The sequence below is a fragment of the Arachis hypogaea genome, chromosome 7 (genome assembly GCF_003086295.3).
Source record: "Arachis hypogaea cultivar Tifrunner chromosome 7, arahy.Tifrunner.gnm2.J5K5, whole genome shotgun sequence".
NCBI lineage: Eukaryota > Viridiplantae > Streptophyta > Magnoliopsida > Fabales > Fabaceae > Arachis > Arachis hypogaea.
Window position 1 is genome coordinate 19,272,417 of NC_092042.1, and position 19,523 is coordinate 19,291,939.

Here is a 19,523-nt window from a genome sequence, read left to right on the forward strand (position 1 = left end):
GGGGTTCGTCCCACTTGCTCCAGGTTAATGTTTGAGATTTGATAACAATGAGGATTGATAATATGAATTGAGATTGAATGAATATATGCTTAAGATACCTGGGCAGTAGCAAGGGTTGTGGTTCGTCCCGCTTGCTCTGGGTTAATGCTTAAGATACCTGGGCAGTAGCAAGGGTTGTGGTTCGTCCCACTTGCTCCAGGTCAGAGATTGTGACGCCTGGGTAGTAGCGGCAGTAGTGGTGAATCCACTCGCTCCAGGTTGAGCTTTTAAACACCCACCTGGGTAGTAGCCGCAGTAGTGGTTGTTCCACTGGCTCTGGGTTGAGCGGGTAGTAGCAAGGGGGTTGTAGCTCAAACCTACTTGCTCCGCAAGGGGTGTTTCTGTCCATGGTTAGCTACCAGGACATGTCGGGTTGGCTATATAACCGACAGATGATATCATCAGCCATAGGGCAGGCATACATCATTTGCATATGTTTGAATTGTTTGGGTTTGCCTATTTGTTTTGGATTTCTACATCATATATGCTATGTTACCTGATTATGTGCTACTTGTTCTACTTGTATCTTATTTGTGTATTACTTGTCTGTATTGCTTGTGTTTGTACAACTGAGAGATCCCTCATGTTGGTGTCGGTAGATGTTGAGGGCTGTTCTTGATGAGATGAATTGATGATGCGATTGCATGATGATGATGATTTTTTGAATGAGATAATTTGAGCCCCCCTGGGTAGACGCAGTGATGTGATTTCACTAGCTCCAGGCGAGGGTATGATGTATTGATATAGAGTTGCTGAGGCAGAACAATTGGTGATGGTTTTGCTTATGATTCTGAGTCTGATTCATGGAAGAATCAGCAAGTTGGGAAACATGTGCAACACGAACTAGATTTAGTATCCCCTTACGACAGATGCCTATTCATGGATTAGTGAGAATCTAGGCTGGATACTTGGTGAAAAGGAGTTTAGGATGCTTAGTGAGTTTTTATTGCAGTGCATGGTATTTATTTGGCACTTTTACCGTACTGGGAACCCATGGGCCCGGGGTTCTCATTCCGTATATATTTCTTGTTTTTCAGATACAGGTTCAAGTGCTCAGAAGTGAGCTGCGGTTCATCTGAGAGACGGCGAAGATATTTATTTTCTCTACCTTGTGTTTTGCTTAGAATCTCTCCACCTTTGTTTTGAAAAGATTATATTATGTGTTGAACTCTTTTGGAACATGCCTATAGAGGCTCTTATGTTTCCTTTGGGAGAGATTAGGATGTACTGTTGTCAGTTACTTTCATACTGTACCCTAGCCGGCCTAAACTTCGCGGGTCGCGACTAGTGGCTATTACTTATGTTATATATATCTATCTGTTATCTATCTCTTAATCTCCTTTATGCCTTGTCCGTATATCGCTTTCGCCTTCACAGTTTAACTTTTCGTTGTCGAAACGTGAGTGTTACGTCTTCGCGATTTTATTTCCACTCTTTTCAGGCTTCTCGATTAATACTCCTTTCGAAATTACCTATATTTATATATTAAAAATCCACCTGAGTGTCGTACCATCGTAATATCATTGACTTATGACTCGAGCATAAGGATTTGAATATTAGGGTGTTACAGTAATAATATTATTAAATATTATGTTATATAAAAAATTATTAGAATATTATATACATATAGAAAATAAAAAAAACAATGAAGGACCTAAGGCTACACTTATATAGAGTAGCTATGGTTATACAGAAAATTAAAAAAAACGGACTTAGGGCTACACTTATATAGAGTAGCTATAATATACAATGTGGCTACGTTTAACAAGTGATGCAGTAGCGTTGAAAAGCGTAACCTATTCTGGTAAAAATGGAAGCTGAAAAGCGTAGCCTTTGGTCCTGGACAGCATCACTTGAAAAGCGTAGCCTATTCCCAAACGTCAAAAGCGTAGTCCTTGGTGTTGAAAAGTATAGCCTTTAAGAATAGGCAATGGCCGAATAGGAATCACCCCAAAAAGCGTAGCTGTAGTCCAAAAAGCGTAGTCGTAGCCTAAGGCATCATTTTTTTCACTTTTGGCTATACTTTTCAAGTGTACCTGAATGGGTTTTTTTCTTGTAATGTAGAAATAATAACCTTTCATTATTTTTTTATGAGTCACTGTTAAATAAAAAATTTATACTTTATAACATTTAGCCATTTTATTTTTTCTAAATAAACTTATGACATTATAGAATTTAAAAAAACATTTAAAAAAATAAGTGAAATAATATTTAGTTGAAATAAAATCAAAATTATAAATAATCATATCATGTTATTTTTTATGAAGAAATAATATAAACATAATAAATCAAATTGAATAATCAAATTTACCAGTACTTTTAGCTATTAGTTTAATTTTTTTAGTTTAGTAATAATCCAACAATATATGCAAAAAATTTTTGAAAAGAAAAGACAAAATCCTAAAAGGATACCAAACTTAAAATAAAAAAACTAAAAGAAAATAAAGGAAGAAAAAAATTCAAAAATAAGGAAAAATAAATAAATATGAAAATTCAAATTTAAAAGAAAAATAAATTAAACAAAAACAAATAAAAATACCTAATCTAAGCAACAAGACAACTGGTAGTTGTTAATCACGAGCAATCTCCGACAACAGCACCAAAAACTTGGTGCGCGAAATTAGAACTCGCACAACTTAACCGGCAAATACACTGGGTCATCCAAGTAATACCTCAGGTGAGTGATGGTCGATCCTACGAGGATTGTCGGACTGAGCAAGCAATGATTATCCTGTTAGACTTAGTCAAGCAAATAGTAAAAGAGAATTATTGATGTTGTAGCGAATAAACAAATAAACAGAAGAATAAAGAAAGTAATTAAAGGTTTGGTGTAAGAACAATATAAGAAAACAGTTAAGATCTCGGAGGTGTTTATCTTTCTGATTTAAAATTTTTTACTAACTATTTTAATAATGAATGATTCATTCTATGACAAACTGTAAGTAATTAAACCCTAATCCCTTAGTGATTTAATCTCCTCTGATCCTCATCAAATGTCACTCCTGTGGTCATTCGATTCGGATTGGAGGGTGAAGTTCAAAAAACTAGTTTATACCACAAAGGCCCTAATCACCCCAATCCCGACTGAATAGATGTTGCTTATCTCCATCGAGTTGTATGATTAGCCATCTAGGAGGCGTGTTTTCAAGCTGTGGTTCAAGCGAGATAAATCTCCCGAGAATCACAAGAACTCATATAGAAAAAGGGGTCTTACTCCCGTTCTACCCAGTTTCTTAAGATTAAGAACGAAAACAACACCTTAGAATTGAATCAAATATATATTAAAATTGAAGAATAATAATCTTAATCCATAGAAATAAACAGAGCTCCTAATTTTAACCAAGAGGTTTAGTTGCTCATAACTTACAGAGAAAACAAGGTTCTGAAATTGCAGAAGGAAGTAGATCCTAAACCTAAATGATCTTTTCCTTTAAATACTAACCTAATAACAAATGCTAAACCTAAAAGATATTATTTTTAAATAAAAATAACAAAAAGAAAATAAAATAAAACTAAGAAGTGCTAAATCCACTTGGAGGGGGCAAAGAGGTGTGAAACGGAATGTTGCTGGCATTCAACTTCAGGAATGGGCGTTGAACACCAAGGAGAGAAGCGTGCATCTCTGGCTTGTGCCCCCTGCTGGCATTAAATGCCAGGTGGGCGTTCAGCGCCCAAGGGGGTGCTGCCAGCATTTTCCTTTCTTACTTTAGGCTTCTCTAAACTGCTTCGAATTTCATCTAAAATCATAAAAACACAAGAAAAACTCAAAGTAGAATCTAAAGGTGATTTCTGCACTAAAATCAAGTAAAAGTAAATCAAATCTAACTAAAAACAATATGAAAATAATTTGAAAAATGGTATAAAATGCTCACGCATCAGTATGCTAACAACAATTCACCGATAGTGCATTTGGCATATAATGAAGGAGATCCCAAACAAATTAAACAGGTACAAGCGACACGAAAAAAATGAACAAGAGATGAGTCATGTCGTTTAAAACTCGTTTACAAAAGATGCATTCGACAGAAATTGGAATAATTTTGTCATAAAGTACAGTGTTGGAGGCAATAAGTGGCTTTTAGGTAACTGAGGTTTTAATTCAAATTATTTGATGATGTTACTTTTTTTTGTGAAAATGTGTATAACTTTCGGTTCATCCCTGCATCTGTTTTCAGTTCATTCAACAAAGCTATTTGAATATCGCAATTTATAGATTTCAATTTATCTAGATCACCACTTTTGGGGCAGGATGAGAAGCATACAAAGGAGCGAGAGCATGCATGCATTTTTTAACAAGTTTATCACACGCAATAGCTCCTTGATTCAATTTGTGAAGCAATACGATAATTGTCTAGCAAGCAGAAAGCAATGAGAGAGAGAGAGAGAGAGAGAGAGAGAGAGAGAGAGAGAGAGAGAGAATTTGATGCTACAGATTTTCACACTGTGATACCGTGTGCAATAATCTCAGCAATAGAGGCTCAATTTCAGCATGTGTATACTCACGAGAAGTTTAGGAAAGTTCAATCACAATTCAGAGGAAAGGTGAATTGTATAACAAGATCAATGCATTCCACTTTAGATTTTACGACATACAAAGTTGTAAAGCAGGTTTCTCACTCCAAATTCAATAAGGTTTTTGTTACTTACGATGCAGTATCACGAAAAGTAAAGTGCCAGTACTTGTTGTTTGAGTCAAGGAGTATATTGTGCCGTCATTCTTTGAGTGTCTTAAGTTTTGAGCGAGTAGATAAAGTGGCACCAAAATACATACTAGAACGCTGGAGGAACAACATAAAGAGGAGGCACACACATATCAAGAACAGTCAAGACGAGCCTCTATTGAAGCCGAGAAGCAAGAGAATCGACGATTTGGTGTTTCGGTCGCACAACATTTGTGAATTTGCGTCAGAATTCAAGGAGCTGACTGTAATTCTGCATCGGGCTTTTGATAATGTCATGGCGGAGATGCAAGAATATTAAGCAAAAAGTAAAGGTAAAAGTTCGCTATCTCACGAAGACGCGATGTTAACGACCTTCAAAGCCCGCCACGTGTTAGAACAAGAGGCCGTCCCAAGAACAGATTGGGATCAAATATGAAAAAAAAAAGATCGCAAATGCAACAAAGAAAAAAAAAAGCCAGCTCTAAACGAGGTAACTTTGATTTGCTTCTGATTAGGAAAAATATCATTTGTGGATTTTGCTAATATGTGATTTATTTTATTTTTTGCAGTTGAACCTTTTAGATGGTAAATCAATGATTCAGTCAAATTCCAGCCTTTGTGATGCACAGAATATGAATTATCCCCGAAAGGATTATAGAAGTTTTAGTTTTTATTAATATAAATTTTGATTCATGTATGACCAAATTTCAGTTCATTTGGGTTTTAGGAGGGTTAATTTCAATTCATGTTATGTTTTTATTGAATAGTCATTTTTTTGTTTTTTAAATTAGTTTTCTGCAATTGTGTTATGTCAAATTGTTTAAGTGTTTCTAAAATTGAATAGTGATATATACATTTTTTTTTCAATTGTGTTTTTCATTTAAATTCATCAACTGTAAACCTAGATTTATTCAAAATAGCAGTTTAGACAATTTCAATAAATATATACGTTAACATTAACATTAACATATATACATTAAAGAAGAAGTGTTTATTTTTTTACATCAAATTAAACAAAGTAGTATTAATTGTAATTCTTTACACCAAGTCAAAGAAACTATAACCTATTTACTTTCTATATGCTCATATGAATTTACAAAAAGAACTTGTCGATTAACCTTGTTTCTCTCCTTGATGAATTTCTTTTGACTATGTCCTTCGAAAAAACCTATTCCAACCTTAACTTCCATACTTCAATTTATTTTGTTTTTGACTAACAACATGATAACAATTTTGGAAAGATTTCTTTGCAGGTTTCCGTGGCCTGGACAGGGAGAAATTGACACATACATGCATAACAATTTTGGATTGATTTAATTTGATCGTTTCTCAGTGTAATTTAATTTGCTCGTTTCTGTGGATACGGAAAAAATTTTGCTTAGCTTTTGGATTAGTTTTCTTTTAGACCGAAAGAAATATACGAAGGAATTAAAAAATTTGTTCCTGTGTGGTGTTTTTTCTTCAAAAGTAAATAATTTTATTACTTTTTTAAATGAAATTACAAGTGTCCTTATTGGGAAAAAAAATTATAGAGTTCTCCCGAAACTCCAAAACAAAGAGCCAATAAAAAATAATAAACTTATTCGAAGAGAAAAGAAAGAAAAGTAAAGTAATAGTGCCATATGTAAGAGTTGAGGGATTGTTGAATTTCATTGTAGAGCTTGAGAGCGGAAGCCACGACTGTGTCCACCGAGAAGGCTTCATCTTCGAACAGCATCTGATTTCTTGTCTTCCATATGAGCCAATTCAGAATCGCCGTCAACTGTACGTCTTTGGAGTTCCTCGCTTGGGCTGGAGAAGGAGCTTCCTCACCTTCCAATATCGATAGAAGTTATCGATATCCTCTTCTACTGATGTGGGTAAGTTGCTTTTCTCCCAAACCTCTTTTGATTTTTCACATGTCTAAATACAGTGATTAATTGATTCTTGGTGTTGGTTACATCTCTTGCAAATTGGGAAAATAGATGGGATAGGTAATTCAATGCTTCAAGGGTTGTGTTATTCATTGATATAAAGAGATTATTTATACAAATATTTTAACAATATTTTTAACAATTTTACTAAATGTTTTACTAATTATCCACTAACATTCAATAATTTTTAATAACTCTACTAATCTATACTTATTGTACTAATTATATTATACTCTAATATCCTCTTCAAATTTAAATGGGAGTTAAAAAGACCATCTTAATGAGTTTGGACCAGAAATAAAGTGTAATCTCCCACCTTTAATTCTACAAGTGGGACCAGAAATAAATAAGAAAGAGAATGCAATGAAGGGTGAGATATTCCACTGGATATCATCCAGTTTTTTTCCACTGGAGAGGATCCACTCCCATATATCAACTATCTGATTTATAGTCCCAACAACGACTAAACAAATAGTACCAATAAAAAATTGTTATCGTACAAAACGACTGTCATTCTCAATGTTACTTAGTTTGCTCATAAAAGACACTATTATAAATAATTTGAATAGCACTTTTATTATTACAGCAGAGATTAGTGGGAGAAGACTGAGTAACCTCCAAATTTTTAAGAAGCCAACGAATTGCAACGATTTTAGCAGAAATATCAGTCAAAATTCGATATTCTACTTTGATGCTTGATCAAGATGTAAAAGTTTATTTCTTGGCACGCCATGAGATAAGACATTCACCAAAAAATAAATAATAATGACTAGTAGAACGAAAATCAGTAAAATCGTCATTCTAATCAACATGCATCAAAATATGCTTGAAAGATCAAAAAAGACTGAGCAAAAAAAAAATGAAGATCTTGAGAATTGGTTAATGATTAATACGGAGTGCTAATAAGAACTGGCTAACAACATGAACATGATATAAAATATCTGATTGGGTAATAATTAGGTAGAAAAAACCACCAATCAATTGTCTATGGAGAATGTAATTATCCAAAGCAATTCTATTCATAGTAGTGAAGCTAGCAGTAGGCTCAAGAGGAGTAGATTCTATGTTAGTAATTTTAGCCCGAGCAAAAAGATTATATACATATTTTACTTAAGAAAGATAAATGCTATTTTTTTATGAGATAACTTTAAAATCAAAAAAATAATTAAGAGGTCAATAATTTTTATTTCAAAGTAGTGGTGAAAATTTGTTTTAAGATCAATGATACCATTAACATTATCGTCAGTAATGATTATGTCATCAACATATAATAGTAGAAAAATACTATCTTTATCACTTTTACAATTAAAAAGAGTATTTTCATGAGGAATGTAAATGAAACCAATATTATTAAGAGAATAAGAATATTTTCAAAAGAGTTTTATGTATACTTTTTTTAAGTCACTGTTAAAAAATCATTATTTACATTTATCTGACTTAGAAATTATTTACTGATTGTAGCATTTACAAAAATAGCTCAAACAGATGTGAGTCAAACAATAATATCAGTAAAAATCTCTTCATAATTGATACGCTACTCTTGAGAATAATCTTGAACAATTAAACTAGCCTTATATCTGTTAATAAAATTGTCCGAGCAAATCTTAATTTTGTATATCTATTTTCAGGTCACATTTTTTTGATAAAAAAAAAATAACCAAGTCTCAAATATGTGTTATCTAATGCTTGAATTTTTTTTTTTTAAATATTGGTTGCTGTCAATTTAAATTTGTGGAAGCTTCCTTATATGTCCCGGGCATGGATTTACTATAATTGGGTATGGCATCAGATATGCGGTATTCCTAATTCAGAAGCATATTTAAGAGACAGAGAGTTTATGAAACTAAAAATATGATTCCATAAAAAACTGAACTAACATTATATGGAACCCATACTGTCTAGCTGCTACCGGGTCTATTTATAAGGTAATAACATTTTGTATTATTTTTTGTTTCCCACCATGTATTGTTGGTTGCGGCTCTTTTTAATAAATAAAAAATTACTTATTTTTTAATAATAATAATAATAATAATAATAATAATAATAATATTTATGTTTTCGTGTGTTTATGTGTTATACCAAAAATAATTCAAGAAAAATCGTTTAAACTAAATTTTGAATTGTCATTTCGTGTTGAAATGGCATATATAATGTAGATAGTTAGTGTCATATGCTATTATATTATAGGAAGAATTTTAAGTATATTGAGAATATTAGTGTTTTAATTGTTTTAATCATTGATTTGAATTATAAAAAATATATATAATATATATTAATTAAAATCAACCATTAAAATAACTAAAATACTAGTGTTTTCGATACGTTTAAAATTTTTCTTATATTATAACATAATTTGGCCACATATAATATAATAAGTGATAATTTGTAGACTGTAACAAGATAGGTTGATGTAAACCATTTTATCACATATCAAATGATAATTTATGCATGTATTATGTGTCACTTTATCATTATATAAATAAATTAAATTAGTCTATGAATTTGTACTATTGAGTATTGACACTTATTAGTTTGTGAATTAAAAGGCGGGAATTAAATTAGTTCTTGAGAAAGTTTAAAAAATCAGTATTTTTATTAAAATTTAATTAGTATTTAATTAATAAAAAAATAAGTAATTTTATATTATTAAATGTAATTTTATATTATTAAAAATATTAATAATAATTAATTATTAATTATAAATCACAAAATCTACTAATCTCTTAATATTCCTTTTAGTTCTTAGCCAATTTTCTCATATTTTTTGTTTCGTGAATTCAAAATGCTCAATGTTTTTTTAATTCATTAGTTTTTCATCTATTTTATTTCTATATATAATGTGTATACAAATATTTTTATAAATGTTCTTGACATTACAAATGATACATGGATATATCATATTGTACATATGAAACTAAAATTAGTATGTTGACAAATTATATTATAAAAAATATGGTCTTATATTATTGACAAACACAGTACTTAAAAGAATAATATGAATAAAAAATAAAAATTAAATTTAGAAATTATTTGAGCTAATTAAAAATTTAGAAATCGTTACTTAAAAGAATAATATGAACCAAAAATGAAAATTTAGAAATGGTTTTAAATTAAACATGAATATTCAAAAATCGTTTTAAATCATGCATGAAAATTACCAAGTCAGAAATTACAAATACACCCTTTATCAATGATACATTTATACTGTTATACATATATTGAACTGACACGAACATAGTATTATTTCTTTTGCAACCAACTATACATATGCCAAAATAGAGATACGTGCTTATTTCGTGTGCAACCAACAATACACATGCCAAAATAGATATGCTTTTATGATGATGAGGGAATAGTAATTAATCTGCTCATAGAACTCATGACCCATTATTCTCATCCCCAATATATAACTAGCCAGTAATACTAGCCTAGATTATTATAACAATAAGCTTATGTTCTATGGATAGATCTCAATGATTGACCTCAATCCAAGAATTGGGGTTATCTTATAGTCAGTAAAACCAGCAGAAACAATTAACTTGCTCCATTCTATTTTATTTCTTTCTTTTCCAGAGACCAACATCATCATAAGCATGTCAAAGAAGAGCTGTGTTTCAAGTGATTGATCATAATAACCTTTCTTGTCATTATCCTCCACAACCATGTCTATGATAATCACCTTTCCTCTACTTTTCTGCATGATTGCCTCCTTGCATTTCTTCAATATTTTCACGCATTCCTCATCGCTCCAGTCATGCAAAATACACTGCATCGTTATTCAAAGTAAAATGAAATTACTTTTTTTCAAACTTAATTCATATATTTGCATAATTTTTTAATATAAGATTAATTTGAATTAAAATAGCCTTTTAATTTTTCTTTTTGTATTTTTGTTTTATTTAGTCCACACTTTTCACAAAAACCAATGTCATTTTGAATTAAAAAAATATCAACATGTTTCAAAAAGTGAATTATTAAAGGTAATTAATTACTCCATACATATTTAGAAAATTCTATGGTGCTAAATAGGGCTTCTTTTTTTTTTAAAATAAAATAAAAAAATTTATTATTTTTCTAAACAAGATTTTTCAAATACGATTTTTTTTAGGGAGGGTACGGCGAACTCTATCATTTTTATAGAGTTCGCCTATGGGTACGACAAACTTGTTTTTTTAGAGTTTGCCCAAATACTAAAAAAAATCGTATTTAGGAAATTAAAGTCCAAAAATCTTATTTAAAAAAATAATAAAAAAATTTTTATTTTAAAAAAATCCTGCTAAATAGTAAAAATAAGGGCAATTTATCTAAATAAAATGAATGGAAGAAATCTTTACTTAAATGCAACAATTGAGATTCTTTTACTTGCATGTCGTGTTATTATTTTATGTAATCCGTGGTAACATACCACGTTTTAGAGGATTACACATAAATCGTGACAAGTTACTCACTAAGTACGGTTTATGAAGAGATATTTGTATGCATAAACCTTTGTTACTTGTCACGGTTTATGAAGAAGAAAACTCTATGTGAAAATTTATCCAATATTTTTACAATATTTTTTTTAGTTTCAATCAATAAGCATTTAAAAAATCATTGCATTCATATTTTTAAAAATTTCAAAAAAATAATTTTTTTGTATTATTATAATTAGTTGAAGGGAGAAATAATAACAATGACATCGTAATTTTAATTAATAAAATAAAATAATTTATTAATTTCTATTAAATTATTAATTTTAGTTAAACTTAAAAGGAATAACACTTTAAAAATAATTTAAAAAAATTTAAAAATCTTATGTGAATCAACATGTACATGTACATAAAATATTATGTGAAGATAAATATAGACATTAGATAGTCAATAAGTAATTACCGATGAATAAAAAAGAGCAAAGAATAATTGTAAATTCTAAGAGTTGAAATAGTAAAAAAATAGGAAGAAAAAATTAGATATATATCAATTAAATAATATTATAAATTAAAATTTTAATTTATTATTTTATAATATCATTTTTTGCTTTTTTTATTCTTCGGTAATTACTTATTGACTATCCTGATATTTATAGTTATCTTCACATCATATTTTATGTACACGTTGATTCACATAAGATTTTTAAATTTTTTTAGTTATTTTTAAAGTGTTATTAACTTTTAAGTTTAACTAAAATTAATAATTTAATATAAATAAATAAATAAATTATTTTATTTTATTAATTAAAATTACAATGTCATTGTTATTATTTCTCCATTTAACTAATTATAATAATACAAAAAAATTTATTTTTTTTAAATTTTAAAAAATATGAATGCAATAATCTTTGAATTACATGATTTAGGATTCAAAGATGATTTTTTAAATGCTTATTCATTGGAACTAAAAAAATATTGTAAAAATATTGCATAAATTTTCACCGTGTGTTTATAGAATTTTCTTCTTCATAAACCGTGGCAAGTAACAAAGGTTTATGAATACAAATATCTCTTCATAAACCGTGTCTAGTTACAATGGTTTATGTTCAAAAATCTTTCTTTATAAACCGCTGTAAGTTACAATGGTTTATGATTAAACAACTCTCTTCATAAACTGTAATAACCTACCACAGTTTATGTGTAATCCTCTAAAATGTGGTAGGTTGGCACTGGATTCGATGGTCCCAGAACGTTTGGACCATTAAATGGTTTCATAACAAAACATATTTTTTAAATTTTTTTAACAGCGACTAAATAGTTCTTTTCTAATTTTAACTACAAATTAATCCCATATATTTTATTTAATTATAAAAATTATTTTTTATTTTATAAATTATTATTTTATCATTCATTTATTATGTTTATTAACAATTAAAATAAAAAACAATAATGAATTAGATCTTCCATTGATCGTAATAAACTTTTTGGCCATTCCAATCGATTAAAAGTTTATATTTGATCTGTGACGTTCGTCAGGGCTGTGAAATCGTGTTTATTTGAAAATCAATCGATTGGATTATCAAAACAATCGATTGAATTTCAGGTTTTCCATAACTCAATCGATTGGACTACAAGTTATCACAAAACAATCGATTGATTGCAAAACAGCATGATTTTCACAAAAATCAATCGATTGGTCATATTATCCAATCGATTGAACGATGACTAAAATGTGGGCTTTTTAAAATTCAATCGATTGGTTACACTACCCAATCAATTGAATGCTCCAAAGCAACTTGAGGTCTCACAATTCAATCAATTGATTGTGTTACCCAATCGATTGAATTGTGTACTATGCAATTTTCAATTTTCTTATCGTTTTTATAAATTATTATCTTATTATTCATCTATCTTAACTTTAAAATTCTATCTTCAATTTTTAAGACTTTATTTTAATTTAGATACTCTAATCTTATCTTTTCTTTAATATTAACATTATAAATTGGTGAATAATCTATCACCAATTATTCAATCACACCATTAAAATCGTGTATCAATCTCTTTATGTATCATGAGAGAGTGGAGAGAGTGGTGCAAACTTATGACTCGATGCCTGGGTAATTATAATGTCTCTTGACTTACCCTTTTTTGAAATCATGTATTGGCTGGTAATGAATGTTCTTATTTTTGACAGGGAATTCGTTGCTTGAAATGTTCCTCTTTTTTTGAGAAATTCATATCAAACACCCCCAATGGGGAAATTACCGATGGTGCAGGGGATATCGGCGGTGCAGGAGATATTCAATATTCTCCTGTTTTAATTGCTTTTTATATCTGCTCAAATATTTTGTATTAAAATCCAATTATCCTTCTGTGCTCTTCATCGTGCAAAATGGCGAATTGTCGAGCGATGCTGGTGTCATCTCCGAAGCTGTGAAACAGATGTTCGATATATTGGAGGCTCAGAACGTAGAGCACAACATGAAAGTAACATTATTAGAGCTTTACAATGAGGAAATAACGGATCGTGTGCCTCCTAAAGAAACTGTAAAATCTGAAGATGGTAAGTCTAAAAGTCTTATCGCTCTAATGGAGGATTGGAAAGGGGGCTTCCATTGTTAATCTAGGAAAAATTAATTAAAAATTTGTAATATATATACTTCATATATGTCTTAGCAATATATGAACAGATTATTAAAATGCTTTGATATATATTGCATGGTATTTTTTTTTCTAGTAAAGATTCAATAGAGAGGTCAAATCTTGAACAAATGAAAAGAACAAAATAGAATGCAAACAAATAAAAAGATATGGAATTTTTTTACATAAATTAATTATATAAAATAAAATATAATTCACAAGACATAAAATTTGTATGGCATTGTTGTTGAAATAATAAATTAAAATGACATTACTTCATCATAAAAATATGAGTTTTTTAAACTAAAATATCTCTATAGTGCATAAAAATAGAAAAAAATTGTAAAAGCTTTCAATCGATTGGGTAACACAACCAATCGATTGAATTGGGCAAATCCATATTGTTTTGAAGCTTTCAATCGATTGGGTAACACAACTATTCGATTGAATTGGACAAATCCATATTGTTTTGATGACTTCAATCGATTGGGTAACACAACCAATCAATTGAATTGTGAGACCTCAGGTTGTTTTGAAGCATTCAATCGATTGGGTAGTATAAGCAATCGATTGAATTTTAAAAAAACCACATTTTAGTCATTGTTCAATCGATTAGGTAATATGACCAATCGATTGATTTTTGCGAAAACCATGCTGCTTTGCAATTTTCAATTGATTGTTTTGTGATAACCTGTAATTCAATCGATTGAGTTATGTGAGATTTGAAATTCAATTGATTGTTTTTATAATCCAATTGATTGATTTAAAAAAATACGATTTCACAGTCCTAGACAACGTCACGATCAAATATAAACTTTTAATCGATTAGAATGATTAAAAAGTTTATTACGATCAATGAAAGTTCTAATTCGTTATTATTTTTTATTTTGATTGTTAATAAACATAATAGATGAATGATAAAATAATAATTTATAAAATAAAAAATAATTGTTATAATTAAATAAAATATATGGGATTAATTTGTAATTAAAATTAGAAAAAGACTATTTAACAGTTATTAAAAAAACTTAAAAAACATAGTTTGCTATGGAACCTTTTAATGATCCAAACGTTTTGGAATTATCGAATCTTTAGACTGGTATGTTACCACGAATTACATAAAACAATAACAGTATATGCAAATAAAAAAATCTCAATTATTGTATTTGAATAAAGATTTTTCCTATCTATTTTATTTAAATAAATTGCCCTAAAAATAAGCATGTGATGTTGTCCTTGTGTGTCATCATGGGAGGACAAATAAATTCTACTATCTGAATCATAGGGGTGGCAAAACGAGTCGAGCCTGTCGGGCCGATCCGCTAAACCCGCTAAAAAAGGCGGGTCGGGCTAGGATTTAGAACCCGCCAAATTAAAAAAATCCGTCAAACCCGCACCGCTAAATTGGCGGGTTTTGGCGGAGCGGGGCGGACCAATCCGCTGGGCCAAAGATTTTTATTTTTTTTAATTAAATAAAAGAGTGTTTACTATTATAAAATTAATAATTATAAAATTTTTAAACACTCTTTTTTTCATTTTTTGTTTTTATTCTTCTTTTAGTTATTAACTTTATTTATTTTATTTTACAATTTCGTATATATGCTCAAATTATGTGACTTATTTTTTAAAATAAAGATAATTTTATTGACAAATATTATTTTGAACAATTTTATTGAAGTTAAAAATTCTAAAAAAATAGTAAAAAAATTATATTATAATTTGACTATTTTTAATTTGTATTTAATTTTTTAATTATTATTTTTTGGTTAATTTTAATAAATTTTATTTAAAAAAAGAGTCAAACATGTTAATCCGTCAACCTATCAATTCATTATAAAATAAAATAAATTAATATTTTAAACTCATTTTGATTAACGAGACAGAATGGATTGAGACGGATCGGCTCGCTTTGCCACCCCTACTGAATCAGGCTTTATGCACCGACTATTAAGGAATCTTATTTTCGGTTCCTTCTCATAAGGTTAATTAAATGTAATTATATGGTTAGTTAAATGAGATTTTTGAGCCATATTGGGGATTTGCCGATTTGGTGCTGGACTGCAGCAATTGGGCCAATATTTTTTTGCAGTCAGTATCTAGAATTATCTAGATTTCTCTAAATGTAGATAATATTCAAAGTGAAAATAATATTTTTAGTACCTAAATATATTATTATTCGAAACAAAAAATAAAACACATTATTATTATTATTATTATTATTATTATTATTATTATTATTATTATTATAATATAGCAGTTGAATAACACATGTTAATTAAAGAGGATACATATTTAATCATAACAAGAACATTAAAATAAAATTTATATATTATACCAAAAAATATTAGAAAAGCTTATCTTAGCAGGTAAATGATCAAATTTATTTTTGAAAGATTATTTATTTTTTAAATTAATTTTAAAATTTTTTTAATTAAATTTGTCTTTCAAAAGTTTTAAATTAATTATATTAATTTTTTAGTCATTTTTTTGTTGATGGCACCATTTGGCACGATAAATATTACAACACACACATAAGAGTTTTAATTAACTATTAACATGATAAGTTTATAAAATTAGATGAAATCAAAACTTAATTGAAAAAAAAATTTAAAGTATTAAAATTTTTCAATTTAGAATTGATTTGATCTGATTTTATAAATTTATCATGTTAATCGCTAATTATGACTATTAGATATGTGTTATAGTATCATTTAACGTGTCATATCAATAAATTTTAAGATTTTTAATAATAAAAGTGACAAAAAAACTAAAATAACTGATTTAAAATATTTAAAAACGCATTTAATTATTTTTTAAATTAATTTAAAAAATAAATTAAAAATTAATTTAACAATTTACTCTTACCTTATTATTTGTTGAACGACGGCTATCATATAGGGGAATATAATTGCGAAAATTTGAGTCCTACTATTAGATATATATTTATACGTAAGAAAAATTGGTTGGTAATATTTATTTAATTAATTAAAAAATTGGTTGGTGATATTTATTTAATTAACTCAATAATAATAATAATAAATAATAATAATAATAATAATAATAATAATAATAATAATAATAATAATAATAATAATAATAATAAAAAGAAGAAGAAAAAGGAATTCTTTTTTATTTAACAATGACCAAAGCACATGGTATATATATAAAAATAAAATACAGGCATAAATTTAATTAAAAATATTATTTATACATTAAAATTAATTATTAAAATTAGTTATTATATATTTATATATAAATATATATGTTATTTAATTTATTTTTAATATATATTTTATATTTTAACATATATTTTATACTAATAATTAATTTTAATAATTAATTTTAATATACACATAGTAAAATCGAATTCGAATATAACAATAAGTAGTACAAAATTTGTAGAGCTAGAAAAATGTCATTCATATATTAGAATATTATAATAAAAAATTGTAGTAAAAAAGTTAAATTTATTTTAAGAAAAAAAAGCTCTATTGGATGGATAATGAATTAGAATATTATATTTAATTTAATAAGATTTGACTTTAAATATATGTATTTTCATCCGTATAGATTATTTAATGTTAGGTATCTTTAAATTTGTTTGTTATTCTGTTTGTTATTTAATTTTTAACCCTCATTTTATAGAGAATTTAGAGTTAAAATTCAATGTTTAAAATTTAAAATTTTTAAAAATAACTGTTGTTGGCTAAAAAATTGACTTTCTAATTGGACAAAATAATAACTTCGTTAATCGCAGTAGCTATAGCCTATAGGTAGTCGAAATTAAAATCCTTGATATCTAATTAAGTTTGAGGAAAAGTTGTTGCTATTTATAGTCGATAAATAACCATTGGATGACTATAATAATAATAATAATAATAATAATAATAATAATAATAATAATAATAATAATAATAATAATAGTGGTAGTAAGATGAAAATTATATTATTGCTTTATGTTAAATTATATGAGTAGTAATAAATTAATAATTTAATTTGTTACAAAAAAAAGTTGAATAAATATTCAATTAATAAATTAAGTATAATGAACAAACTATATTACAACAATAATGTATTTATCTTATGTTATTTATCTTACCGTTATAATTATTTAACTACAATATAAAGTATACATATAACAATGCTTCTATTTATTTAGAGCAACTTATTACTTGTTAGTCATGAAATGGTTCGACCACTGCAGTCCAGCACACCAAATCTCCAGCATGGTTCAAATATCTTTTAATTAACAACGTACTTATATCTAATTAATCTTACTGCATAGAACGGAAAACAAGACTCCTAGTCCTAGACAGTCATAGAATAGAGCCTGACCCACGTAGCAGAGTTCACCAGCCACGCGTTGTTCTCTCAAGACAGCATCTCATCATGTTTATTTTTGCTATCAACACCATCAAAATTTCTACATATTTTATGTGTCAGATTGAGAGAAAAAATCAGATGGGTCCCTCCTCTTCTTCTTTTTCTTGTCAGCTATGTAATTTAATATGTATGTGAGTGCTTTTCACGAGAAAATACCACTTTTTTATTTTTTTATCAGGAATTGTGTACTTTTTCGTAAAAATAAGAGATAAGAAAGGTTAAGTATCTAATCAATTTTTACCTTCAACAAAATGGCATGAGAAGGAGGAATAGGATCAACAAACATGTCGCCTGCAATGTATTCAAGGTTGTCAGTTCCTTGCAAGCCAGCAACAACACTTGGGAGATCAAACACAGAGCACTTCAAGTTTGGGAATGATTCGGCGATGGCCTTTGCAACAGTCCCAGTACCTCCACCAACATCAACCAGTGATTCCAATCCCTCAAACACTCCCTTGCACTTATCATCAAGTAACAGACTACTAACAAATCGAGAATCACTTGCCATGCCGTCATTAAAGGATTGGCCATATTCAGGCACGCTATCAGTATACTCCCAAAACGTCATTCCGTGTGCGGTCCCAAATGCTGTGAGATCGTCGTTCTTGAACCAATCAGACAAATGATGCCATGGTTTTATCGTAACAGGACTAAGGCTGAACAGCATCAAAGATGTCACACTGAACGGATTGTTCTTAAGTAAGAACATAGATGAATCGGTTAGAACATACCCACTTTCAACCTCATTATTATCATTGGTGACATTTTCGGTAGTGAAGATGCCGGAATGGATCAAGATTCTCATCAAGCGATGGATGAACGAAGTTTTTGATGGATGAATTGGCAATGAAGCAATGAGTTGTGAGAGTGGCATAGGTTTGCCATAATTGTGCATGGCATCAGGTATGCCCAATTCAACAGCACATTTAAGAGACAGAGTTTTTTTAACACTCAAAATATGATTCCACACGTGGTTGTGAGCTTTAAGAAATTTGGCATTATCAGCCTTCTCTCCACTTTGGAATTCCATAATAATGTTTTTTTGATAAAATGAAGGATTAAAAATTTGTCCAAAAGACTGAACAACTAGATCATTTATGTTATCGAAGATATACTATGTAGCTGGGTCTATTTATAAGGCAATAATGCGTTGTACTATTTTTAATTTCCCAACATGTATTTTTGGTTCGGGCTCTTTTTAGTAAATAAAAAATAACTTATTTTCTAATAATAATAATAATAATTACATTTTCGTGTATTATACCACAATTTCACAGCTAATTAATAGGAGTGAAATAGCACAATAACTTTTCATCTTAATTTTACACACTATATCAGTTAGATTTAGAGAAGAATTATTTCGCTTATTACACACATAGAAGGAACGATTGTATCACTAATCAATATAACTCCATTTTATTTATTGAAACTAAAATTCATAAAATACAAATTAATAATGATATTAACTTATGTTTATT

General features: G+C 28.6%; 1 protein-coding gene and 1 long non-coding RNA gene across 6 annotated transcripts; one reads left to right on the top strand and one right to left on the bottom strand.

The window, feature by feature from the left end:
• Positions 1 to 6,306: 6,306 nt before the first annotated feature.
• On the top strand, positions 6,307 to 13,722 carry LOC140174469 (uncharacterized). Its single transcript, XR_011863803.1, has 2 exons — positions 6,307 to 6,559; positions 13,217 to 13,722. It is a non-coding gene; the product is annotated as an uncharacterized lncRNA (long non-coding RNA).
• On the bottom strand, positions 9,783 to 19,156 carry LOC112702720 (probable O-methyltransferase 3). Of its 5 annotated transcripts, none has more exons than XM_025753871.3 (2): positions 18,287 to 19,155; positions 9,783 to 10,379 (listed from the first exon to the last, which is right to left on the bottom strand). In XM_025753871.3, the coding sequence occupies exons 1-2, from the start codon at positions 19,073 to 19,075 to the stop codon at positions 10,071 to 10,073; spliced, it is 1,098 nt and encodes a 365-aa protein (XP_025609656.1). In that variant the 5' UTR covers positions 19,076 to 19,155; the 3' UTR covers positions 9,783 to 10,070. The 5 variants fall into 5 exon arrangements, with proteins under 5 accessions (XP_025609656.1, XP_025609657.1, XP_072055354.1 ...); XM_025753872.3 differs by lacking the exon at positions 9,783 to 10,379 and adding an exon at positions 13,141 to 13,453; XM_072199253.1 differs by lacking the exon at positions 9,783 to 10,379 and adding an exon at positions 14,115 to 14,353 and having other exon boundaries at positions 18,287 to 19,156.
• Positions 19,157 to 19,523: the final 367 nt, after the last annotated feature.